This window comes from Lagopus muta, chromosome 6 (assembly GCF_023343835.1).
Source record: "Lagopus muta isolate bLagMut1 chromosome 6, bLagMut1 primary, whole genome shotgun sequence".
Taxonomy (NCBI): domain Eukaryota; kingdom Metazoa; phylum Chordata; class Aves; order Galliformes; family Phasianidae; genus Lagopus; species Lagopus muta.
This window is the reverse complement of record NC_064438.1, coordinates 45368419-45394077: the sequence shown is the minus strand read 5'-3', so window position 1 is coordinate 45394077 and position 25659 is coordinate 45368419. Positions and strand designations below refer to the sequence as shown.

Sequence of the window (25659 nt, the reverse complement as noted above, 5' to 3'; positions counted from 1 at the left end):
ACCAGGAAAGCAAGCATGCAGTTTTTCTAATTTAAATAACGGATTCATTTTGGACTACAGTCAGTCTGTTTCCAAGGGAATTCAAGCTGGGTGACTTTTGTTAATGGAGACAATTTATTGAAGGTGAAAGTGTTATTAAGATCTTGCAATAATAATATTTAAAAAGTAAATTAGAGTTCAAAATAATAAGATGCCTAATGTAGCTTGACCCAGATCTAGAGGAGCAAATGGAAGCTCTGTTATTTTTGAATTGTTTTTCAAAACGGCAGAGAAGCAGCCCATTAACTCTAGAAAATAAAATGCTGCGTGTTCAACATTATCAAACACTGAAAAAGAATATCAGCAAATTTCAGGGTAATACACATGGTTGATGAAACTATTGGATGCTAAAGGGGAAAAAAAAATCCGGCATCAATGCTGGTAGCATCAGAGATTAGTGCACATCAGATTTTATTTGTTTTTTTCCTCTTGCCTTCTCATCCAGATATCAGCAGCTAAGGGACACTTTTCATTGCTAGAATAAACTGTTCTTAAATGAAGTCACATTAAGTTGTTTTTTTCTTCACTTTTTTAATAACTTTAATCATAGCTGTAACTTTTGTACTTTATTGTGTTGTCTTTCGTCTCTTAGTGCTTATTATTGTTCATCTGTAGACATTTAAGGTAAAACTCTGTACTTCTGGGGGCTGCTTTCACTTACGTTAAGCACTGAAGCATTCAGCTGCTTTACCAATATCTCACCAGCTGGTAAACAACTCGAACAAATGCTCTAGCAGTCTCAATCCAAACTGGTACTGAACAACTCTGTTTGCCTTTGCATGTGTGAAAGGCACAGAGAAGCCTAGAAAGACAGAATTTGTAACAACGTCACAGCCATGCAGAATGTAAAGCCTTGTTTCAACACATGGTCTGCAAAGAAAAACCCTAATCTCCACAGAAGATTCAGCAATGCCTCCTTTATGAAGTTACTGCTGTGATCCCCCACTTGCCACTGGGATGCTCCTGCTGGATGTGAGGTGCTCATCTATGCAATGACCGGTTATACTCTCCAGACTTGCGTTAGCACAGATCCTAATGCTCTTCCTTCACAGTGCTGTAGGGTTACAGACTTCTGCAAGGAGTTTGTTGTGAAGAAGGTTTGTATGAAACACAAGTGGCCTTCCTGATGGGTCCATCTTCACACAAACCATGTTTTAGCTTACTAGTCTGATGCTTCCTCCCCTGCAATTTGAGAGTACTTGCAGTTGGTGGCAGTACACCAGGGCATAATGTTGCTGATTGTCCACCTACACACCAGTCTGGCTGGGGTAGCACAAATGATATAGTACCCATCTCTGTCATCATATCACCGTCCCTACAACAACCCGGAGCCACTAGATACACTGATATTACCCCTTTAAGTTTACTAGTGAAGTCCCTAACACCTGTCCCTTATTAGACAAATAAGAATGATTATAATTTAATAATAATAATTTAAAGTTAATAAACCATATAAAGCTATTCACATTCTGGTGTGAAGAGGAAGAATATTGAGATGAGATCTGACAATGGCATGCATCTAGCAGTCTTTTCCTAATGCTTCATCTAGTATTATGGATGTGTTTAATTTTACTCATTTCAGTAGATCTAATGTAGCTAGTCAGGCTATTTGTAGAAATTAATGATGTATGCAAACTATGTGCTAGAGTGAAGGGCTGATTTCCCAGCAGGGGACAGTGCTGAAATGCAGGAGAACTCTTAGAACTGTTGTAAGCAAAGGCAGGGTTAGGCCACATGTATACAGCAAGAGTCAGCTGCCTTCTCCAAAAAATTGTCTTCTCTGTTTGCTCTGCTCTGTTCCTAATGTAATAACACCTGTCTGCCTTGGTTAATGTTTTCTAGAGGACGCTTTGCTTTCATAATGCTATTTAACAGTATAAATAACAGAGGGTGCTGCAGGGTAGTTCTGGTGAGGACAGCAGGATCCTTGAAAATTGCTGTAAGTAGAGACTTTTTTTTTTCTTCTTCTTATGGAGATTTCAAAAGTGTATCATATTGCAGTCAATTGATTTTAAGACTTTTGTAGTATATTAAATCTGACTTAGCAACTGTTCCAGTGGTAAAGAGGCTTACTTGGCCAATTGGATACGAAGCACACAGGCACCATTTAGGCGTTTGCCTGTGTGTTGTTATGTGATTGGCAGGAGTACCAAGAATGGCAGACAAGGGTGTCATTGCCTTGTGGGGAAGCAAGGTGATCTGTAGAGCCAACAAATCTTCAACATCTGAAGAGGGGAATTCCCCTGACATACCTCCTGCTATTCCCTGCTAGAGGGAACAGGCCCTGTTTTGTTCAGAGCCTGGGGATGGATGCCTAGAGTACAGATGATGTTTTTAAACTAATTTTACTACAGTATATTCAAGGCCAGATGTAATACCTTTGCTTAGAGAATAGGATATCTGAGCTGTACTTCTCTTTCAGATGAGACATCTACTTGTATCCTCTAATCATCAGACTGAAGGATAATTGAGCAGGAAGGAGGGAAAAGTTGTTCTTCAGCTGCTCAGGTGAGCTGAAATCACGGTGATGCCGAACTGTAATCATGTAGAGACTGTATAGTGACCAGGTGTACACTGGAAAGCAGAAACTAGGAACTCAGTCTGATCTGTTCATGACTGCCCTAAATACTGCATTTCCCTTTTTTTTCTTCTGGCCTCAGTAATACTTTATCCATAGGTATGTGTAGTAGCACAGATCCAAAAAGTAAATACTAAGAGTGCTCTGAAGAGTGAGAGATTGTGTTCACCTGTTTCCAGGTAAAAGAAGCCTCGAAGGGGTGATGCCATTCTTCAGGGCTGCAATTCCTGGTGAGCTCTTACATCCCAAGCTATCTTGCAGAAGGCAGGTGACACTGGAAACAGCTATGATTTTATTCCCTCTCTTCCCTTCTCCCAGGGTTTGTTTGGATTTATGCAAGCAAATTTGACAGAGGTATTGATGTTTTATAGAACTTAGAAGTTTTACTCAAAAACGTCTAACAGAGAAGTTTACTCCATACAGAGAAAAGTAACACACCCGATTACAGAAATCATTGACTTACACACATGCAGGATTACATGCATTTCTAAATAACATTCTAAAATTGATTTGTATGTTTCTATTGCAAAAGTAATTACTTTAATGAAACAGTGACAATGACTGGATTCTTTTCAGAATCTGATACCTTCAACTTGTGCCTGCAGTATTCTCAGGTCTTGGGTGCAGGGGTATCAAAACTCTGAATCTCAGAAATAAATATCTAGCTGATCGCTCTTGACAACTGCCTGAGCTTGTCCAGGAACATGATGGGAGATATCTTGAGAACTTTCAGGCCAGCCAGTAAGAAACAAGTAAATTTGTGGTGCTCCTGTAAATAGGCCATCATGTGCAGTGGGTTTCTGAGACCAGTTTCTCACACACAAATGTGAGTAGTCAGTTCCTTCTTCTGTGACTTTCGTGTGCTTGAATTCTTTTAGTTTCTTCTTTGGATATGACCATGGGTAGCTGAGATGAGTTCAACAGACACTACTGATGGTGGGGTCGTGTGTTGTTATGCCTGGTCCCCTGAGGGACCAGCTATCAGGACAAAGTTTCTCAGATTTCCTCATTTGATTGTTTTTAAGAGGGAAGCAGCACCATCTGGTGAGCAAATAGCTTTTCTATTTCTTGCCTGCATGCATTTTCAAACAGTGAAAATGCTCATGTCTAAAATGAGTATAGGTGAAGATCCCTTATGGGAGCAGAATGGGATGAATACTCATCTCCAAATCACTGAGACAAAAATCAGCCCTCAAATAGATAAACTAACTGTATCCACAAAGAATCAACTTCTGTCAGTTGGAAAACTTGGCCTCGTTCTGTTATAGTGGACTTATTTTCTAGTGGACTTATTTTGAGGCAACAGCCAGTCCCAGTTTTCTCCATTTTCTTTCTAGGAAAGAGCATCTTAAAAAAAAAAAAAAAAAAAAAAAAAAAAAGTCATTCTGGTTTGCATGGTAGGAAAGATTGTAATATACTCAATGAATGTTATCACCAAATTTATTATGGATAAATTGCTTGAAACATCACTATCCTGCAGGTGTTGGCATGTTTCTGTGCTACTGTCAGGCTTGACTGAAAGCTTTTCATGAATGAAACCTTTTCCTGAATACTGAAAATATATTGTCATGGCCTGACATAGACAAAAGTAAGAAAAGAGGCAGAGAATTCAACTGTTTTTCTTCCAGGCTATTCAACAAATTATTGTAAATATGGCATTGCAATTGAATAGCTCTTCACTGTATTCCCACGTCTGTGGGCAATCTGACAGAATGTCTCTTGGCAAACTGTTCTCCAGAGACAGTATGAGTCTTAAGAAAGCTTTGTTCTAAATTATCTTTTTCAGATAGGGAATTCCCTAGGGCTTTTTAAGCAGAGATTCTTAGCTCTTTGTTCTTTAATAAGTGTACAGCAAGTGTTTGGTAGGAAAACTCAATCATGAGGATAGCCTAAGAATCTGCTCCAAAACAAAATAGTTGTTAACTTATCACTGGATAATCTTCTGCTAACTTAAAAGTGCAGTACTATCAACTAGAGTAGTAAACACAAAGTAGAAGTAATAGCTCCCAGTCACATTCTAAAGGCTTACAGGATCTAAATTTTATTATGAAAGTGTCCCCATTAAGCATACACACAAGAAAGGACCTCTACACACTACAGCTGCTGAGTCTTTCATAATCGCATGATTTTAGAATCCACCATTACCAAGATTTCTGTGAAAGCTGACTCATAACTCTTGAACGTTTGTGATTGGCCAGTGCTGAGTAACAGATGGATGATTTGCATTCAGATTGTAGTTAATTATCTGTGAAAATAAATAAAATGAAATTAATTCTGTGAAAACTAAACACGAAAAGCAAATATGTCATAACTGCATAGAGCAAAAATATCAGGATAGAAGAAAAATCCTTCTGGAAAACTATAACCAATATTTTACAAAGCTCATACACCCATTAGCTACAATTTTGAGGCCAGATTAGTTAAATTCCATTCCTACACTGCACTCCAAATTAAAATAAATTGTCATTTCAGTGCCTATATACAAAAATCCACCTATATGCTGTGCTTTGTTATAGATAGTAAATGTGATGAGATAGGGAACAGGTAGTGACTTCTGTTTAAAATGAAATATTTCATTCTTTTGTGTTCTTGCTGTTTTTAATAAATCATGCCTGCAGTTGAGTAAATTCACAGTAAGTAATTTATTCAGAGACAGATTCTGAATCAGACCTCTAGATACATGGAAATAGATTAGGCTCACATTTTGTGCTTTTGTCTGGGAGCAGATTTCAAAGTCTGACTAACACATCGGATCACACATAGCTGGCTTTAAATATTCAGAACTGGAGCTTTTATGATGAGTTAGAAGTGGATAGTTATACTGAGCAGTATCATTTCAATGACAGAATCAAAGGAGGAGGCTGAAATATAATTTAAAACTACTGTGCACAGTAATTGAAAATTCAGTTAGCAGGGATGCTCATGGCCATTCCAATTTATCAATAATATAGTCTTGCTGCAAGCAGGACTGCCTTTTATAAATACTTTCATCAGACTTGCAGTTGTTTAAATATCTGATTGTAGCTCAAAATATTTTGTTGCTCTTATTCAAGTCTAATCATAACTAGATAATCAAATACTAATGAAAAGTGATCTCTCTGATGCTGTGGTGAAATCAGGACCATGATCATATCACTTTCTGACCACAATCTTTCAAGTCAAATAATACAAGAATAGAAAGGTGCAATTAGAATATGTCCCTCCTCGTGCAAGTTCTAGCAAATCTGGCTCATTACCTCCGCACATCCTTTGCAAGTTTTTCACCATTTCTTTGCATTAGAGGCCCACTGGGACTCATTTCCAATGTCCAATTGTAAGAGCTGTTACAGTGTCAGTTCTGTAAAGAAATGTAGACAACACAGCTGAGAGTAACAGGATAAGATAAATGTACTGCCCTTTGACCAGTAGAGCATCTGATAAAAATAAGGCTTTGCTTTCATTGGTGTCACTGACTCCTTTTGCTGTGTTGAAAATGAATCCTCTCCAATGGTTTGGTTTGTCTATTAAGAGATAAAATAAGAACCCAAAGTAATGTTTCAAGTGTCATATCATTTTTATAGAGAAAGGAAGAGAACCTATTCCTTAGAGACATAGAGCTTCACGTTTGGTTTGCTACAGCCACCATCGTTTGTTCTCTCTTGAAATGAAGGGCCTTATCAATCTGACTAAAGGTTATTTAAAGATCTCTGAGCCTAACTACTTCAGTTCTATTTGTACAGAGCTACTGCTGTCTGTCCACTTGTGTGAATTTCCTCTCTCTTTCCTTACTCGCAGAACATCCAGACTTGCTCTGTGATGTTCTTTCCAGGCATTATCTTAGACCATTATTGTCAAAAGCACAGTACTATTGCAGTCCTCCAATGATTAGTCATGGTATATTTTCTGGTGGGGGTATGCTCTCTTGTCTGGCCTGCTGAGGGTGCTGTGTATTCAGCAAATCAGTGCTGAATTTTGCCTTTGTGGGCATTTAGTGTGAGGCAGAAAGAGTTCTGGAAGATTTGTCAGAAGGCCAGGGGAAATTAAAAACAAACGACAAAAAAAGAAAAAAAATCATGTCTGGTGAAAGATTTTCTATTTTATTTTTTTCTTTTAAAGGAAATTAAGATGAGAAAAACATGAGCTCTTTTTTAGTGAGAATGACAAAATAACTCTATTTGATTAATTAGCTTACCTTAATCATAAATTTTCCTTTTCTCCACAGGACTTTAATACAAGAAGATGAAGACTGTATTTTATATATGTTTGCTTCTGGCTGGGCTTCATGCTTTTGCTTATGGTCAGCTTACAGCCAGCCACCACAATGGACGTGATCCAAACAAACCTAACTATCATATGCATCACAGTGCTGAAGCAGCTGCTTGCCTCAAGCTAGTGCCAAACAATGCTGACTTTGCATTTAAATTTCTAAATGAAGTTGCGCTGGAAGAGCCTAATAAGAACATTTTCTTCTCTCCTGTAAGCATCTCCACTGCCTTTGCAATGCTGGCCCTGGGGGCTAGGTCAATCACCAAGATTCAGATCCTGGAAGGACTTGCCTTTAACCTTACAGAAATTCAGGAGAAAGAGATACATGAAGGCTTCCATAATCTCATGCACATGCTGAGCCATCCTGAGAGTGGGGTACAGCTCAACATGGGGAATGTAATCTTTCTAACAGAGAAGCTGAAACCACTAGAAAAGTTTTTAGATGATGCCAAACCTTTGTATCAACTAGAGGTTTTAGCTACTGACTTCAACAATCCCACAGAGGCCGAGAAGGAGATCAATGATTATATAGAGAAGAAAACACAAGGGAAGATTACTAATTTGGTTAAGGAAATTGATCCACAGACTGTAATGCTCCTGGCTAGCTTTGTTTTCTTTAGAGGTAAGTCATTTAATGTTTGTGTTATTTGTTTTTATCAAGTGATCTCATCAGCTGCCTCACTAGGAAATTGTTCCAGCAGAAATTTCAAATCCTCTTTGATGGGATTGAAGCCCCTTGTGGTATGCTTGGGCCAAGGAGAGCAGCAGAACCCTGCACAAAACGACCCTGAAGGCTGAGCTCTGCTCAAGGCCGATGCAGGAACTGTGCTCTGGGATGCAGCCCCATGCAGCCCTAGACACTTTCATGGCTCCAGTTGCCCCACATTTTTTTCAGTTTTCAGTAAATGCATATCTAATCTTATAGAAGTCTGTAGAAGCATGCACTATTCACTGGCCTAATTTGTTATATACTATAAAATCCTATTTTTTCCTTCTGAAGTCCTTGAAATATATACGCATAAACATATTTATATATGAAAGAAGCTACTGATGATCAGACGAAGGCATTTTAAGAAACAGTATCTCCAATGTGGATTTCACGATGTGGTATTAAGCTTGACACAGCAGCACTCAAATATAGGATCCTACATCAATTTTATCTACAGACAGAGACTCTTGTTAAAGTTAATAGAAATCAAATGTATGCAGAATACAGATGCTGTCAGGTGAGCCCTTAAATCACAATTTACAGAAAGATTACTAAGATCATCTGAAGAGAGAAGTAATACAATCTAATACACTTTCTTGACTGAGTAAAAGATTCTTGATTTACTGTGACATACATCTTAAAATGTTAAGTTTGAAAACTGAATTTATGAATTGGAAGAATAGGTGCAAACAATTAGTTATATAACATTCCATCTATAATGAATGAGATGAGACATGGGACATTCAGTTGCATTTCCCTTTCTGTATCAGGCAACTGGGAAAAGCCTTTTAAACCAGAGAATACTCAAGAGAGGGAGTTCTTTGTGGATGCTGAAACTACTGTGAAAGTTCCTATGATGTATCAAGTTGACACATTTGACTTGTATTTTGATGAGGACCCGCCTTGCACCGTGGTACGTCTTCATTACAATGGAAGTGCTACTGCATTTCTAGTTCTGCCAGCAAAAGGGAAAATGAAGCAGTTAGAGCAAACTCTGGACAAGGAAAGAGTCAAGAAATGGTCAGACCATCTATTCAAGAGGTAATCTGCCAGTCAGCTGCAGCGGGACCTAGATCTATGCTTTTTTTCCTCTCTTTTGGAAATGCAATACTACAGATTGGCTGATTCTGATAACTCACTGGGCTATTTTTTTTTTTCTTGTGCATCCTAGCTATAAAAATATTGCAGCTAGTTAGTATTTAACTATTCCCTGGCTTATGCCTAAGTGACCTTATGCTTCCCCCACCAGAGCACAAACCACCCTGAGGGGGGCTCGAGAGTGCTGAAGAGTAATCCCATATAGGATTTCTGAAACAGTCCACTGCCTGAGTGAGAAAGTGGCAGTTCTAAAGCAAAACCTCTAATCACATCTCAGTTAATATATTCTACCTCATATGTGTCACTGAGGCATATAACTCAGAAATATGTCTAAACCCTAAATAAATGATGACTTTGTATTAATTCATAATATGCCCTACACAGATGTTGTCCTTACCCCTGCATTACCCAGTGGCTGTTAGAGCAGGCTGATGACTGATTACAGGTAGCCTGATTTTTCTGGAATTCTGTTTCTGAAACTGTTAAAATCTAAGGAGATTTTGTCAGCTCCTACCACTGAAACTAGCATCAGCTAGTATGTATCTCAATATTATTTGACTGAGAGGAAAGAAATCTAAGCACCAGTTGATGAGTAATATCAAGGTGATATGTGCCTAATTTATCAAGCTCAGCCCTGATTCTCAACAAGACTTTGCAGTTCACACCCATGGTTCTTGGTGTATGCCATAGAAATACTGACACAGTTAACGAAGACATAATGGGTAACAAACTGGATATGAACTAATATGTGATGCCTCAGCTCTGAAAAATAAAAATGTAATTCTCAGGTGCAAATGAGGAAAACTCACATCTAAATAAGTTACTTGTGCAAGCACCTTCAAGTCCAACATATACATACATTCTTCGTAGGAAATAGAGAGAATCAAAAGGCAATTTCGATTCTTCTAGTTTGATTATTCTAGTACTAATAAGCTTGATCCTATCATCTTCTTAAACACTAGGCAGTAACACAAAGGCGGCAGCAGTAGGTCTTGAATTGTGTTCACTTCACTCCTGGGAAAGACAGAAGATGTGATTTACTTAAAAGGCAAATCCTGCTCTAAAGCCCCCTAGACAGCATGTGAAAGAAATCAAGTGAAAAGCATAGCAAGCAGGAGTTGCACACAGATAGTCTGGAGGTGGCACAAATTCCATCAGGAGTAACTTGGGGAATACATTTTGATCTCTGGAGCTGGACAGAACTTGTTCAGCACGTCTACCCTACCTATCTGCTTCTCACTGTTGAACACAGGCTCTATCACAGCAAGTGTCCAGAGGAGAGACATTAGAAAATGGAGAAGATGAGGTGCCCTGTGCAGGTGTCAGGATGAAGACCTCCCCCTGAGTGATGCCAAAGCACTACTTTGGTTTGAATTGCTGGGGTTTATCAAGTCTTTCCCCAGGCAGATCTGTATGTACCCTATTTCATGCCCCTCCCTGCTTGAGTGATATGGGCTGTCATCTCTGTGTCTCATGTTTCCTAACTGTAAAGAGAGACTCTCATTACTGCTCTCTTCTGCTGAGTGCTCTCACATTTGATAAAGAAAAACACCAGATAAATATCACTGTTATTACTGTGAGTTACAGCATCTGTAAGAAGAGCCAACAAATTAGTGCTCATTCTATTTTTATGGCTGGTCCAGACCCCTGGTATTTGACACCCATAGGAATGACACAGCTTTCCCATGAACATTTACCTCTGCAAAAGATCTCTTACCACCCTCTGTACTTTTCTTCTGCCCAACAGCAAAATACAGCTCTACTTCCCCAAATTTTCTATCTCTGGGAGCTATGAAATAACAAACATACTTAGCAAGATGGGAATTGTGGACGTGTTCACCAACCAGGCAGATCTCTCCGGCATCACTGGTGTCCCAGAGCTGAAGGTTTCTAAAGTAAGTCTGTTGCCACCAACCTTTTTCTTCCTTTCACACACACACCCCTGTGGTGTGCAGAAACATCAGTTAAACACAGCTCTTGGCTTTCCAGCTTCCCATATCCTGGATGATCCTGGCTTCAGTCTGTAAGTTTACAACTGAGAGGAATTTGGCTGCCAATGACAATGATCAGATTAGTTTGCTGCACAGTTCTTTTTCCCAGGGCTGCTTTGAAGATCTCCCAGGGTGTATCTAGAGCATGAGAAGAGCACCAAATGTCAGCTTCTCAGGAAGAGCCATTATTTGTTCCTAGCCCCACCTCAGCCCACTCTACTGCTCTGTTGAGTCAGTATTGGATGTGCAGAGCTGACCCCCTTTAACATGTACCTGGAAAGTGGACAAGAGACAGAGCAGCACTCTGATTACTTTGGGCCAGAATGGCTGAAGGCAGGAATGAAGCTCTACTAGGTCTGGGGGGCAGCTAGGCACAGGCACCTCACTTATGTCAGCATAATGAGGAAAAACTGGGAAAGCACAAGGGAAAGGAAGATCAAGGAAAATTTCAAGATTAAGGGATGAAATTTAGATAAAAGAGACTCTCATTTTTTTTAAATTCTTTTTTTTTAATTTTTAATTCTTAAGTGGCAGTTTATCTTGTATTTGCCTAAACAATCCCCCTTCCTCCTCTTCAGCTGCCTCTTTTCCTCAGATGTAACTGGGCAAATGAAAGCATTTGACCCAAGCATAAGAGCACAGTATGTTCTCTTTTTCTTTATCTCATGAGGAGTTGAGAGAATTTCTGCTGCTCTATCCTGGTCTTCATTTAAAGCAGCTGCCTATAGCAATGCAGCTCACATCTTTTCTGCTCCTATAAGTCCTCCTGTGGAGGATCCTCCAAAGGAGGAGTGATGTAAATGGAGGCTGGTTCATCTTTCACATGGCTGGTTACTGCTCCAAATGACTGTGTCTTCTTTCTTCCTAGGTTGTCCATAAGGCTGCTCTGGATGTTGATGAGAGAGGAACTGAGGCAGCAGCAACAATTGCTCCTAAAATAATGGCCCTCACTCTTGCTCCAGCCATTGAATTCAACCGTCCCTTCCTGATGCTGATTTTTGACAGAGACACAAACAGTACTCTCTTCATAGGAAAAATAGCTAACCCAACTACCACTAACAGAAGTGAGATATGAACTCTAATTATTGTTACTAATTAAAGAAGATGTGAAACTGCATGATGCTTATTTCTATTTGCACCAGTGTAGCATACAGCTCTTTTCCAGGAGGAGTTTTTATTCTAGGTCATTACCAAAAATTCTAGGTACTGATTGTGACACTTTCTTAGGAGGAAGTATGAAAAAATGTTTTAAATTCTTCTACCAAAGAATGACTTTTTATTTGACTGAGAAACAAGGGAAGACCTGTTAAGATTGGACAGTATTCAGAGATAAATGTTTGTATAACAATGGAAGACTCCTGCTTAGCAATTCATTGTCAGTCAGAATATCAGATTAAATGATTAACACTTCTGCAAACAAAGCCTAAGCAGTTGTAATTTACCATAAACACATAAGCAAGTAAATAAGAAATGAGAAAAGCTGAATCAACAAAGTAGGGTCATGGGAGACTGAAGCTTCCATTAACACTGAGTACATGAGGAGTTATTTTCCAGCAGGCACAGAGAAGTCTCTTCTCCATAAATCATTCATCACTTTGCATTAATCTAGCAGCAAATATTTCTGGAAAACCTCTTCAGCTCAAAACAGAGCTTTTCTTCAGCCCGAGGACTTCCAAACAAGTATTGTCTATTTGACAGACTTAGCACACATTAGTAGTTGACTCTTCACACATGCATCCATCAGTGGTCAGGAAGATGTAGCTAGATGAGCAGGTGAGGTATTTGGACAACAATTACCCAAGCATATTGTCAGATGAGAGTTGTAGAAAACGCCTAATTAGGGTCTAGCAGAGTGCCATCCTTCCATAGCTACCAAGGTAGATATGTAGGTATCACCCTGTGAGCAGATCTCCAGACTCATGGAGTGCTGACAGCCAACTATGAGACTTAGCCTGAGGGCAGAATGATAACCTCTTTCAACAGACTTGCTTTGAAAGTGGGTACAAGAACACAGCTAACTCTTAACTACAGCTGCAGTTTTGGAAGCAAGTGAAATGGTATCACAGCATCAGAAAACACTGTAGGAGCAGCCAAATGGCTTGGGATGCAAGAAGCTTCAGCCATATGTTGAACAGTCTCTGAAATTACAGCAAGGGTGATTTTCAGCCTGACACACATAAGGAAGACCAAAGTACTGTCTCTCCTTTACTGCCAAAAGAAAATTTCCCTTTCTGTTCTGTTTCTAATAAAAATTCTCCAGTTGACTGTCACAATTGGTTCTCGGTTGGGTTTTTTGTCTAACTGCTCATAATCTCTGAAAAGTTTATGACCAAGGACTTAACACAGATGGCAGGAATCCCAGTGAATGAGATACATGTACACTATACAATCTTCCTGGCCCCTTCCTGCACTCACCTCCATCTGTTACAGTGGCTCTGTGGCCCAACACACACACAAATAATTCCTAAGGCAACCTGTCTGACCACGCAGGTTTGTCATCTTTCTGAAATATAACTGCACAATACAGAATTAACAGGGCCAGTCTTAGCCATTATCACTCCTACTGTTAACTGACATACAGAGAAGCAACAGTGAAACATAGAGGTTCGATGAGGTCAGATCTTCAAGTAAGATTTCTTGAGCACCTGAGAACCATGCCAATTTTCTCTGGATGAAAAAAAAGTGACATATTTGATCTTAGTAGTGTGATTTGTGGTTCACATCAAGAAATGTGGAAGAAACACAATGTCCCAGATGCACAATTATCTGTGGCAATCACAAGGCTAAATCTTGTTCCCTTGCTTGTAAACCATTTTGGAATGGATATTTATAAATAGAACGTAGTAGGAAGACGATTGTTCCCACATGATACTGGGAAAGAGCTGAAGATCAAGAGAATCCCCCACATCAGCTGAATCAGCTTTTTCAGGCCGTAAATATCTATTTTGGGAAAGAGACTGCTTTCCTTCCTACCCTCACAGACGCATGCCCCAGTCACAAGCAGGATGTGGGAGTTCTGTTTTTCTCCTACATTCTGAAAAAAAGAAAAAAAAAGAGACCCCAGGACTCTAGGAAGGAAAGAGAGGCAAACATTCTGCCATGCAGAACTAGTGCTCTGCAATGTCTCTCTTGGATAACTTCTCTGAGCTGCGGAGGTTGCAGGGACAGCAGGCAATGCAAAGTCTAGGTGCCAACCATGGGAGAACAGAGTGGCAACAGCCAGCAATGGGCGTCTGCCATCCTCACAAGATATTTCCTGCCAGTGTCATGATCAGTGCTGGGGAGCTGTCTGCCAGACTTGCTTCATCAGGCAGCAGCCCCTGGTTTACTGACACCTTGCTATGATTTTTCCACTGCAGGATTTGCCAGACAGTGTTGAAGTAGAGGCAGGCACCACACTCAGCACAAAAGAGCAGCAGACAGCTTGCTCCCTGCCTACGTCCATGCTGTGCTGTTTATTATGTGTCCCATCCTCATCTCTCCTCCAACCACCAAGTCCTACTCTCAGAATCCTGCTCTCATCACAATGAGCATCACCAAACAGATTTTCCCTTTTACGCTTGCTCTTTGTATTTCCTCTCTGCACCAGCTCTTGTTCACAGCCTCCCACTCCACCTCCTGCAAACATTTTCCCCTCCCACCATCAGCACCATTTCTGCAGGAGGTGGATGCTGCTGGCTTGGCTAGGCAGTACTCACTTTCCTCCTACTCCCAAAAACTGGGGAAGAGTGGCAACAGGGCCCTTTGCCTCCTGCCAATCAGTCCTTTAGTGCTTACAGCACAGTGGGAAAAATTGGGCAAAAATGCAGATTTCCAGCCCTCTCCCTTCACAGAGTCGCTCCCTTTGATGTAATTGTCAGTGAAGAAGAGAGGCCTCTCAGACGTAATTAGGGACCACATTCATTAGCTACTGACACAGCAAGGGGTGAGGCTCAAAGCTGCACTCATGGCCATCCCAGGCTTTGGTGACATGGCTAAATTCTGATGAGATAGAAAGCCCCTTTTCATTGCAAGAGCATGGGGTGCACATCTCTCCATCTGTCAGGCTCTGCTTGACTACATGGGGGCTGCCTGGAGTTTTGTCTTAGCCTCTTTATGTGTAACAGTACTGGATACATATTGTTACCTAATTTATTATTTTCCTTGGATTTGTATAATTGTATAACAACTATCACTAGAAATACAGATCTCTATTACCAGTAATTATCAAGAATGGACATGTGTTCTGTCTATGGACCTAGAATGAGAAATGAAAGGGTACAGGTGCAGAGTGATGATAACGAGATTTGAGAGTTCAGGCTCAGAATGACACTGGTGGCCTCAGGGCCGTAAACAGCTCATCACTGCACAGTAACTGACCTTCAAAAAACTGCAGCCTCTGAAGCTGGGTAAAACCAGTCTTGGAGATAAACAGAACACAGACTGAGAGCTCAGTGCATGAAAGGCACACCACAGGTAGTAAGATCAATTGTGTGGGGATCTGTGAACCAATGAAGGAGCAAAGTGTACAGAAAAATAGAAAGCATATAAAAGTGATGCCAACTGGACCCTGGAGTTTGTACCTTCACCTTCCTCCCATCAAGGATCAGGATGCAGCTGTCCCACTGTGCCTTTCCCTCAGGGATGAAGCCACAAACCTAAGGATCAAGCAGGGCAGAGAAAGGGTGATCATAACACAAGGGAGACTACTAAAACCTTTCCATGTATTAGTTTTAACTGCAAGTAATCTGTACAATGTCTTAGTTTTGTAACTAGACCAATTACAGTTCTTGGGAAAAAATGGTGAGGTACCAGTAAGGCTGCTGGTAAATTCTCATCTTTACATACAAGGCAGCATCAGACACACTAGCAGTCCCAAGGGTCACTGAAAAAGGAAGAGAAGCAAAAGTCTTGCACACTGTTATATGCTGGGTCCTCATCACAAAGCTGTTCTGGATGTCATCTTGTGTTGTATTTATAGACAGTACTTAATGATTTTAACAAAAAGGCACAGATATAGAAAAAAGGCCTGCTTCACAGTGAAAACAGGGAGACTGAGGAGATGAGGATCTCACCACCATCACATCCTACAGGCAAATGAAGCAAAGCAGCAGTCAGGAGAATTGTCCTGCAACCAGGGACCTGCTGGCTGACCACTCCTGTGCTAACAGGTTTCCCTGGCTGGGGCAGTCAGAAGAAACCTGTCTCACCAGCAGAGCTTTAATCTTTCACCCTGAAAACAGAGGAAGGCAATGCAAAGCTTCTTTTCTTTGCCCCCTTATCTTATCTGACATGCCGACACTCTGTTACTCAGTCACTAGATGTTTAGCAACTTGACCAAAAGCACTTTTTTCATCATTATTTATTCTATCTTATCTCCAGTAACTGAGGCAGTCAGCTACAAATTGGTGGAAGGCATCATCAGCCTGCCTCTGTTCGCTGAAATGGAAGTGCCTCACTGAGGAGACAAAAACACAGCTAAAACCTCTAGCTGATCACTTTCTTCCTAGTTACATGAAAAATAACTATTTAAAAACATTTTTCCCCTTGAAGATGTCTACTACAGCTAGGCAGAAGGAGCTGTGGCCAAACCCCTGTGTACTAGTCCACATGTCAAAGTCATCACTCATGGAGGACTCAGTCTGTAACCAGAAACAAAGTCAAAACCTGTAACACAGAGCATATACTGACACTTAAGGCCTTGTGTGGCACTGATGGCAGCCAGCATTTTTAAGGACAAACTGGTGCAGGTTGGGTGAGAGTTTGACAGTGTCAGTTGTCAGTCTCAGCAGATAAGAATGAGAAACTGGTTGTGTTTGTGATTCTAGTATAAGCAACCTGAAAATAATGGATTTGAGGTAATTATTTTAAGAGCCTAATGTAATTCTATCCCTTATTTCTTACCTACAGGATTGCTATGTTTTGTCACAGAGAAGCTATTTGCCTGGTAAATGATGCAGCTCAGAGATAATCAGACTGCCTGGTGTGTTGAAACAGCAAACTTCAAAGTGAGGGAGATAACTGTTTAAATAGTGTAGCATGCTTGGCCACAGATCAAAGTTTCTCATGACTTAATATTTATGAAACATCCAAGACTGTACTAAAGCTTTAGCAACATATATTTGGAGACTATATGAAAAATAAGTCTAATATGTCTTTGGCTCCTCATACAGTAGAGGAGAAGAGATACATGTGGTATAGCTCCACAGTGGGAATGAGCTCACCCTGTGGCACTGTGCAGCAAAGGCAATGCTGTCTCACATAACCCATTAGCACTGGTCAGCAGAGCCTGAATAACTCAGCAGCCTTCAAACAGCTTGATCTTGCATACATTTTTCTTCGTGCAATAGACTTTCTTGGTCACAGAACAAAAAACTTTCTAAAAGTTACAGATTTGTGAAATACAACGGTAAGGTTCAAGACACAAAGGGTATGTTTACACTGGCAAGTTGCAGGAAAGATCAGTCTCCTAGAATTAGCAAAGCAGAGGGAGGTGCTTGGCCTACTTCTGCTCATGACCACCAGGACACGGTCTCATGTGAACCCACTTGGGTCAGGAAATAGGGTATCCTGATTGAGCAGGCTGCAGAGAAGAGACAAGGGTGTAAATCCCAGCCTCTGCTGCCAAGTGGGCAGCAGACTTGTTGCAGAACTTCCAGTGTCCACAGCTAGTGGATGTGCCCTTCCATACCCCCTGCCCTTCCCAGAGAGCAAATACAATTTGCTCACAGGAGAAACACCAACTTTCAGTTGCTCCCTCTAATCTGAGATGAGCAAGACCAACACTCCAGGTTTAGAGCATGTTTTACCAAATCATTACAAAGCAGGAAAAAAAAAAAAAAAGGGAAAAAAAAAAATCACAAGTTTTTCAAGACAGTCAGATTCTTTTCTTTTAGCTGTTGTATGAACTCCCATACAGATGGGATAGTGACATGTGGCAAGGTAGCACAAAATCTGGATGTTTTTGATATTGATGGTGAAGACAGCACTTCAGAACAGGTTTCTGTTTCCCCAGCCCAGATGCGTTTCTGATGACCTTGCAGAAGAAACAGTGGATTTTAGCACTGCTTCTCCCTTCCTACTCCTGCCCAGTGCTGGCACAGATTGACATGCCACCAAGGCTCTGTTCAAGCGTCTATAACAGATTCTCACAAACAAATTGTGGCAAAGGGATAGAGGGACACATTCCAGGCACATCCTGTGGTCTCTGCAACCATTTGCTTGATATCAATGCTTTTATTTATATTCGGTGTCATATATTTCTGTACATGAATGCACCTCTAGAATAGATGTGTCTACAAGCCCATGCACACATACATACATCTTTGTTTCATGCTTTGTGATGCCAGGAGTATTTAAAGCCATAATTATAACCAAATATCTCTATAGAAGACAGCAGTTAAGATGCTTGCAATGCACAGTGTGGATTATCCTATGAGAAAATGCTTTGCTAGTTAATATCTGTTTTCCAGTCTCAAGGTAAATTTAAGATAAGCCTGATGTTTGCTTTGCAGCTAGCATGCTGACTTTGCATGCTTCTTCCACCCCCATGCCCTCTTGCTTGATTCTAAACTAGGAGATAAAACTCTGGGTAGACTCCATTGCACAGCTTTTTTCTTTTCGGCAGTACTGAAAAAGAGAAGCAGCATTTACATTTCATTAGCGCTTAGGACAAAGTTTTCAGGCTGGCTTCAACTTCTGTTCTTGCAGTCTCATCTGTTTGAGCTCCTTTGCCTTCAGGCTTTCTGTATCATGCTGCAGACTGGCCTGAATACCTGCATCTATCACATTCACTTGAATTAGATGTGCCATTACCAATATATACTGTGGCATGTATAATTAATGAATGAATTTGCCTTTTCTCGAGCGAGGACAGCTGAAGCCACAGTCAGTCCAGGGAAGTAATAAAACTACATCATCAGAAATTTCCTTTTCAAGGAGTCTGCATATGCCTTTTCTGGGCAGCACAAGCTGCAGAACTGTCAGCACAGCTGTACCAGTATAGCCACTCCTATAGAAGGGCTCTCAGTCCCCAGTTCTCACAGCAAGAACTCAAAACCACTGTGAATGGTCTGCACACCTGGGGTAGGAGCTCTTCTGAGTATGGGAGTCACAAACACATAGCAGAAATAACAGTTCCCACTGTAATAGATAGCAGTGGAAGCTGCCAGGTTTGCATGGCATCGCCTGTTGTAGCTTGGTTAAAAAAAACAAACAAACAAACAAACAAAAAAAAACAACCCACAAGCAATAGCATTGGTTTCCAGTAAAGCATCCTTTTGGAAACCAATTCACTTTCCCATTTCAACTGCATGCACACAATTGAGGCTTAGTTTAAGGCAAGACAGATCCAGAATAGAAGCTATCTGAACAGAAATTTTTGCTCTGGTATAAGACAGCACGTCAGTTGAGAAAGTTCAACTAAATTCATTTTTATTCTATTTATTCATGAATGAAAGTCCATACAAGGATTTAGAGTAACAGCATATTTCCATATAGTTCTGTATTTTTTTTTTATGTAAGCAGCCCTATATCAGCTAAACATTACTGATGCAATAATGAAACATGTCTACACTAAAGAAACCTGTTTCCTCTCTATTACTGAACTGTCGATGTCTTATAGACTTCTTTCTTCAGATGAAAAACAGTCGGTTCTCTATTTTGTATGTTCTCTATAGTGATTCTGCTGTGCCTGCTAGTAGACTCCTACCTTCTGTATCTTATCATGCTATACATTACCTAGGAAGAACAGTTTGATCTGGTAAATAATTCCAGGGGTATGAATGTCTGAGCTCATGGTCACAAATATGTACAAGTCTAAGAAGGAGTTTAGCCATCATCTGGAGCACATTGGAGCAAACATTGCAAGCTCATTTATCTATACAATCCGATTTGTATAGAACATAGACAAGGAGAAGTATCAGTGAGTCTGGCCTACAAACATTGAAGTAGGTTCAGTGTTTACATTCTCACTACAGAAAGGGACTGCAGAACTTTCCTGTGTCCAGATTTAGATCTTCCAATGCTTATTATGGATATTACGCACCTAAGCTGCAAGATAGGTATGGTCATGTAGATATAAGCTTGGGTTAAAGTTTCATGAACAAGAACGCTCACTGTTTTCAATTTCTCTGTTCTCTTAATTCAGCTCTTGATTTCATGCTATTACTGCACTGGCATTCACAACAGCACTTGTTCTCCTGTTGGTCACAGAGAGTAAAGTCTTGTTAAATACAGTCACCAAGTCAATAAAATATAATTGGAATATCATTTCTCCCTACACGTCTTTTCTAGTAAGCAGAAATGTTGGCTGACAAGAAGTCTGGCCACAGGACATTTTTTAGAGAGACGATGACTGGAACTTGAAGACACCACTGCTCAGTGAAGAATGAGATGAATGGTAATTTAAGCCTCCTGTCAATGCAAATATCTCCACGCGCATTACAATGCCAAAATGAAAAATGGATACCCCTATGAAATGCAAAGTGTACAGAATGAACATGAGATTTCTGCATCATAATCAGCTGTTGACCAAGGTAATAATTCTGTATGGAGGGAGCTTCTGTGGGTTCCGAATATTCATTATACAGGGAACAAAGTAGGTGCTTTGAATAAAAAAAAAAGTTAAGAAATAATCTGAAGACATTATGAGAGACCTTCTGGAAGGTAGGAAGGATGTTGTGGATGTGTTCAGTGACTTATTCTGACTGCGATCTGAAGTATTGGAGACACCATTTTCTTTAAAGAAATATGTAATACAGGGTATCACTGGCTTTTAAACTCTGTCAAGATTTTCTGCAAATGACTGTAGGAGACTGGGAATCTCCCTGGATTGTGCTGGAAATGTTGCCTATGGCTGAAGCACAGAAAAGCAAGATATACATACTGCTGATTGTTCACAGGGGCCCTGATGGTGAAGATGGTTTACACTGGCCCGTAGTCCATGTCCTCCGGGAGCACAACCTTCCACTCCAAATGAGTCAGCGCTTGAAGAGATTGCATTGCCAACAGCAGCAGTGTGGCAAAGTCCTATCACTAGCCAAGGAACAGACCTTTAAAAGCCAGACTTAAGATAGGATGGTTACTATTTATGATCTCAGTTCAGTGAAGTCTTTGCTTCCTGCTACCTTGTCTTACTGTTCTCCTCCCAGCTGTCTTTCACTTCCAGATGTAGATATACAAGAGAAGTTAAAGTAATGCCTTCTTAATTTAACATCAGAGGTAGTGTTCAACTTCTGTTGCCACAACCTTTCCAACAACAGTACATTCCATTTTGTTGCTGTGCAACAGATGGTAGAAGACATGCAGTCTGACAAAATGGCATCTGACATGGAAGGACTTCGAAGATCCTCTATTGACTAGCAAAGACAAGCATATACTTCTACAGCCTTCATGACTGGAAGAGATTATCTTCGTCACATAGAAAGTCATTCAGCTTTATGAATTTTGTAGACTTTCATTTATTTAATCAAGTTAGATGCAGAGCATAATTCTGGGGGGTGATAGAGAAAAGGAAAGAAAAAAGTATAATCTCAGATTACATTCTAAAGCAAACAAATTGAAATATCACTGAGTTACATTCCAAAGCTGGAAGATACTTTAGCCAGAAAATATCAGGAACAGATTAGTAATCAAGTGCTATAGTGCTCTCTCTGATAGAAGCCTCTGAGAAGAATGAAAATTTTCAACTGGATGCCATCACATACACAGCAAAAGATGTTCATGCATAGATTACACAACCCAAGTATTTTTCAATTAGATGTTATTCTCACTAGAAATTTATGTGAATCCATAAAGTATTCAATTTCAAAAGATAAGTAAGGTTGCTAAGTGATATTAGCACTTAAATCAAGGAAATGAATAATCAACACCTCAAATCTGGCACTGCCCACGTATTAAATGCAATATTCTTATGAAACAAAGAAAGTCATATTTCAGTCCCTACAACACTCATAGACAGGGATTGTTGTCCATTTGACTATTTCATTACCTAAGTATTTCCCCTCATAGAAATAAAAAGTATGTAGTTACTATTTTTACCCCCCCAACTGATAGACTTTTAATATACCAATTCCGTTTCTCAAAAGCTAATATTATGCAAGTGATTGAGTGATAGATACAAACAGTACAATATCTCTGGTCTTGCTTTTGAGGCTGATCACTATAGATATCACATTTGTGTAATGTTTTGTGATTTATTATCCTTCAAGCTCAAACTCCCAAGAACTATGTTACTGCCATATGAAAACATCTTATTTGAAGGAATTTTCACATCATCCCAGGTATTTGTTCTTCCTCCCCTGCCTTATTTTTATCATTTTCAGATGAATTCAGATATCATCATTTAAAAAAAAAAAAAAATCTCAGGAGAGTGGTCCCAGGATCAGGAAACAGAAGTGGAGCGCTTTGATACTTGCTTATCTCACTGAAGCTCAGAATTTTAGAGTTCCTAAGCAGTTTGAAAAGACAATATTTCTTGAATGAAAATGAATCCTTGCTTAAATATTTTGTGGAAGCACAGCCAGTGCATTTCCAGGAAGAAAAGTTGCTTTGAATAACCATTCCATGCAGCCTATTGAGAGCCATGAGTACTAGTATCAGAACTGAAGCAGGTTACAGTATTTGATGTCTGTGTTTAAGAGGAAAACAAATAAGCAAGCAATGCATGTAATAACCATTCTTTGTCACTCTGAGTGGTGTAGCTAACATTAACTACACTTATTTGGTAGTTAGTGAGCCTAAGCACATTTCACAGGTGCAGGAGGGCATCTCTTGCTTCTCTTTTACAGAGGCCAAAGGACAGTGTAATGAAGAAATCTCTAGTTACTTCAGGCCAGACAGTCAAAGACTGCAAGTCACAGGATCTCAATGTAATTATTGCAGCTGTAAAGGAGGTGTATTCACAGTGCATGTAAGCGTGAAATAGCAGGAAAATACATCATATCCCAAGTTCAGAAGATTGATATCAGTCAGTGTCAATATTTTATGTGACTTTCAGATGCAATAATGCCTTCTCTTTCCTTTCCCTAAACATAAAACCTGTTAGACCCTTTGTAATTTTCTGCCATCCTTTCAGGAATCCAATGTAGAAAATGCATTTCACATCTCCTGGAAAAACTTTGAGACTACTTCCCAAGAGGACAGAAATACTTTAAAAAGAGAGTTAAATTTGCGTCTCCTGTCTGCTTAAGTTCCACTTCATAATATAGATTTGGTAAGGCACAGAAAAGGGTAGGTGTCCCAGTACACAAAATTATAGTTCTTCTGTCAAAGAAAAAAAGGTTCTGATGACATCTGCTGGTCCCATGGGGACTAGGCAAACACCTCCCATCCCCTACCATAGGTCTGATTCTTACATGTAAAAAAAGCACAAGTCAACTAAACTACTGAGAATAAAAACATTCCTTCTCTGTGAGTTATAGAATGACAGGAAGTTAAGGTAGGAATAACCTTTAGAGACATTAACTCAATCCCTAGAACAAACAGGATTCATGCTACTGCTGATGGTTGTTTGTTTTAACAAATAAAGAAAAAAGGTTTTTACTTCTCTGCACACTCTATTCTCTCACTTTGTTTTCACAATCCCTATAAAGCTTTTCACAGTAATGTCTGATTTACAAGCAGTTACCATTTTGTGTATTCAAGAATAATTAGACCACATTTAAACATGAAGTTGAAAATATAAAGGAGATACTTTAGTTACAAAATCTTACAGCTTTACTGCTTCACGTATCTGGTAATACTAGGCACAGAAAAACACCCGGCCTACCCCAAATGTGATGCAGGAATACATACATTTTGAAGATGTTTTTTACTACAGCAGTCACCACAGTCTCTAGGAAAATGGTCAAGATAGGCTCCACAGGTATGGAGCCATCAGGGTACTCACATCCCACCGATTTCAATTATACTGCACATTTAGTGGGGGAAAGCAACAGCCACCTTGATGAGTCATCTAGTTGACGAATTACATTTAGCAGACTGTATGAAGAACTGTTTCATAACTGTTAGAGCATATTAGTTTATGCATTATGAGTAATTTTACTGTGACTCTTCAGAATAAATACTGTTCTTTGAAAACCACCTCTGTGTTTCTACTACACTGCTCCTGGTGCACTGACATTTGTTTGCATCAAGAAACATGGTCAGATCACATTTAGCAAATTTAACAAGCTTACCTTAGTTCTTCTAAGAAAACTAAAAAAAACTCCAACTCTAGGCTAAACGTCTGACTGACCTCTACCAGCTCCATCAAGACAAAAGAAAATTTTGTGTGCTTACCCCCAGGAAACAAAACCAGTAAATAGTTGAGGACAGAATTTCACAGTGAATGTTTTTACTTAGCTTCTAGCATAAAAGAGCCTTGAATAAGGTAAGAAACACAGATCTAAAATCTCTTATTAAGACACTGATAGGTATACATTTAATTAAACAAGCAGCTTCCTTTCTGGAGCCTGATCTCTTAGGACTGTGATCACACGTATTACGACACCATAATGCAATAGTTAAGTACGGCAGTAATAACAGGTACTGCAGCCAGCAAATGAGTACAAACTCAAACACAACAACCATAGACACAGAAACAAAGGAAGAAAATCTACTTACCTTTGGAAGGCCCCAGGCAGGCAAAGGCCTTCAGCAAGAGATACCCTTACCTCCACTGCCAACCCTTAAATGAGGTCTGGGAAGGTGTGGATCCTGACTCCACCCCTTCTGGTCAGTCAGCTGCATTGCCTGCACCTGAGCTCCTCTGGGTTGGCCCTGCCTTCCCACCAGGTGCTCGATCATTGTTTCGAGCCATAACAACATTTTTGCTACACCCATCATATGGGCATTTGAGATTCAGCTGTTGTCAAGTTATGGACCACTGCTGAAATGGAGAACGGCATGTGAAAAATGACACTGCCTAAGCAGGCACAGATGCTGTATCAAAGAGCTAGTAATTGAAAGGACCCAATAGTGAGCACATGGGACCTAAGCCCAAAATAAAGCATAAAATAGGATGACTAACTTTTTCCCTGTAACCAACGGTTTCCTAAACCAGACTGAGAACAGTAATATAACAAAGCAGCCACTGAAGAAGAGGAATTGCCTGCACCACAAGAAGTATTGCAAAAGGATGAAAGGAACTTGTAGGACTTGTAAAAGAGATCACCTGCATATTTAGAACAAGCAGGTGAGACTTTTTCTGCAAAATCAGCATCCAGGTAGCCAGGACAGGTGGGGTTTTTGCCAAATGCATTTGTGAGATCCTAGACTACTTAGCATTGCTGGGTTATACAGAGCTGTATATGCATCCAAGAAACTTGTCAGCTAGAGGAGATGGTCTTCAGCTCCACTGCTGACATCTCACTTGCCAGCTGCCCTTTCTCAGTGCTATAGCAGTGTTGTGCTGGACAAAACTCCTGGTAGAAATGCAACTGAGTGACAGTGTATTGCTATTGTTTGTTCTGGTCTCGGGGATGGTTATGTCATAAAACCCAAAAAAGTGGAATTGCAGAAAAGTACAATTTTGCCAGTGCAATATGCTGGCAATGCTCTTGCAGAAAATCACTCTTCAAATATGTATAGTTTGGCTGCTACCCATAAGTTGAGTGCTGTTTTACTGCTCAAAAACTCTGTTGAATCCAAGGGATGACTGACAATATAAATAGTACTTTGTGGGAGGAATATGCTACTCCCAGTTGTGTGCAGAAGATACTCTTAGCAAGGTGTTACACAGCTTGAAAAGCTAGCAATGGCTTCATGAGTAACTAGTGAACAATGCAGCTCTCTCAGAGCTCTGTGCAGAGCAAACACTTCTCATAGCAGTCTCCTTTTTCTTCCATTTAAAATAAGATTTATGTCTTTTATGTACATTGAAGTGAAAAGATTTGAAAACTTTATGATCTCTTCATCACAACCACATCATCTATAGACAAGACTTCAGCTGAATATCAGATATCAGTACTGCTATTCTCCAGTCTTAATTCAAGCAAGGCTTTCAGTGTTGACTGTGAATGCCAGGATCCTGGAATAAA

The 25659-nt window shown here is 40.0% G+C and overlaps 1 protein-coding gene and 1 long non-coding RNA gene across 5 annotated transcripts in view; one reads left to right on the top strand and one right to left on the bottom strand.

Annotated features, from left to right (window-relative positions):
* Positions 1–12933, top strand: part of LOC125695034 (alpha-1-antiproteinase 2-like) — a 13299-nt gene extending 366 nt beyond the window's left edge. Inside the window, exons 2-9 of one of the 4 annotated variants that reach the window (XM_048949043.1) lie at positions 1882–1978; positions 2462–2547; positions 2797–2847; positions 2936–2971; positions 6819–7484; positions 8342–8612; positions 10417–10564; positions 11529–12933. In XM_048949043.1, coding sequence (XP_048805000.1) covers positions 6836–7484; positions 8342–8612; positions 10417–10564; positions 11529–11735 — 1275 coding nt within the window. In that variant the 5' untranslated portion in view covers positions 1882–1978; positions 2462–2547; positions 2797–2847; positions 2936–2971; positions 6819–6835 and the 3' untranslated portion in view covers positions 11736–12933. Of the gene's footprint in view, positions 1–829; positions 1017–1881; positions 1979–2461; positions 2548–2796; positions 2848–2935; positions 2972–6818; positions 7485–8341; positions 8613–10416; positions 10565–11528 lie in introns of all 4 variants that reach the window. The other 3 variants (XM_048949041.1, XM_048949040.1, XM_048949044.1) reach the window with 3 other exon arrangements.
* LOC125695035 (uncharacterized) lies at positions 10574–24271 on the bottom strand. Its single transcript, XR_007377781.1, has 3 exons — positions 24245–24271; positions 15223–15297; positions 10574–10798 (listed from the first exon to the last, which is right to left on the bottom strand). It is a non-coding gene; the product is annotated as an uncharacterized LOC125695035 (long non-coding RNA).
* Positions 24272–25659: the final 1388 nt, after the last annotated feature.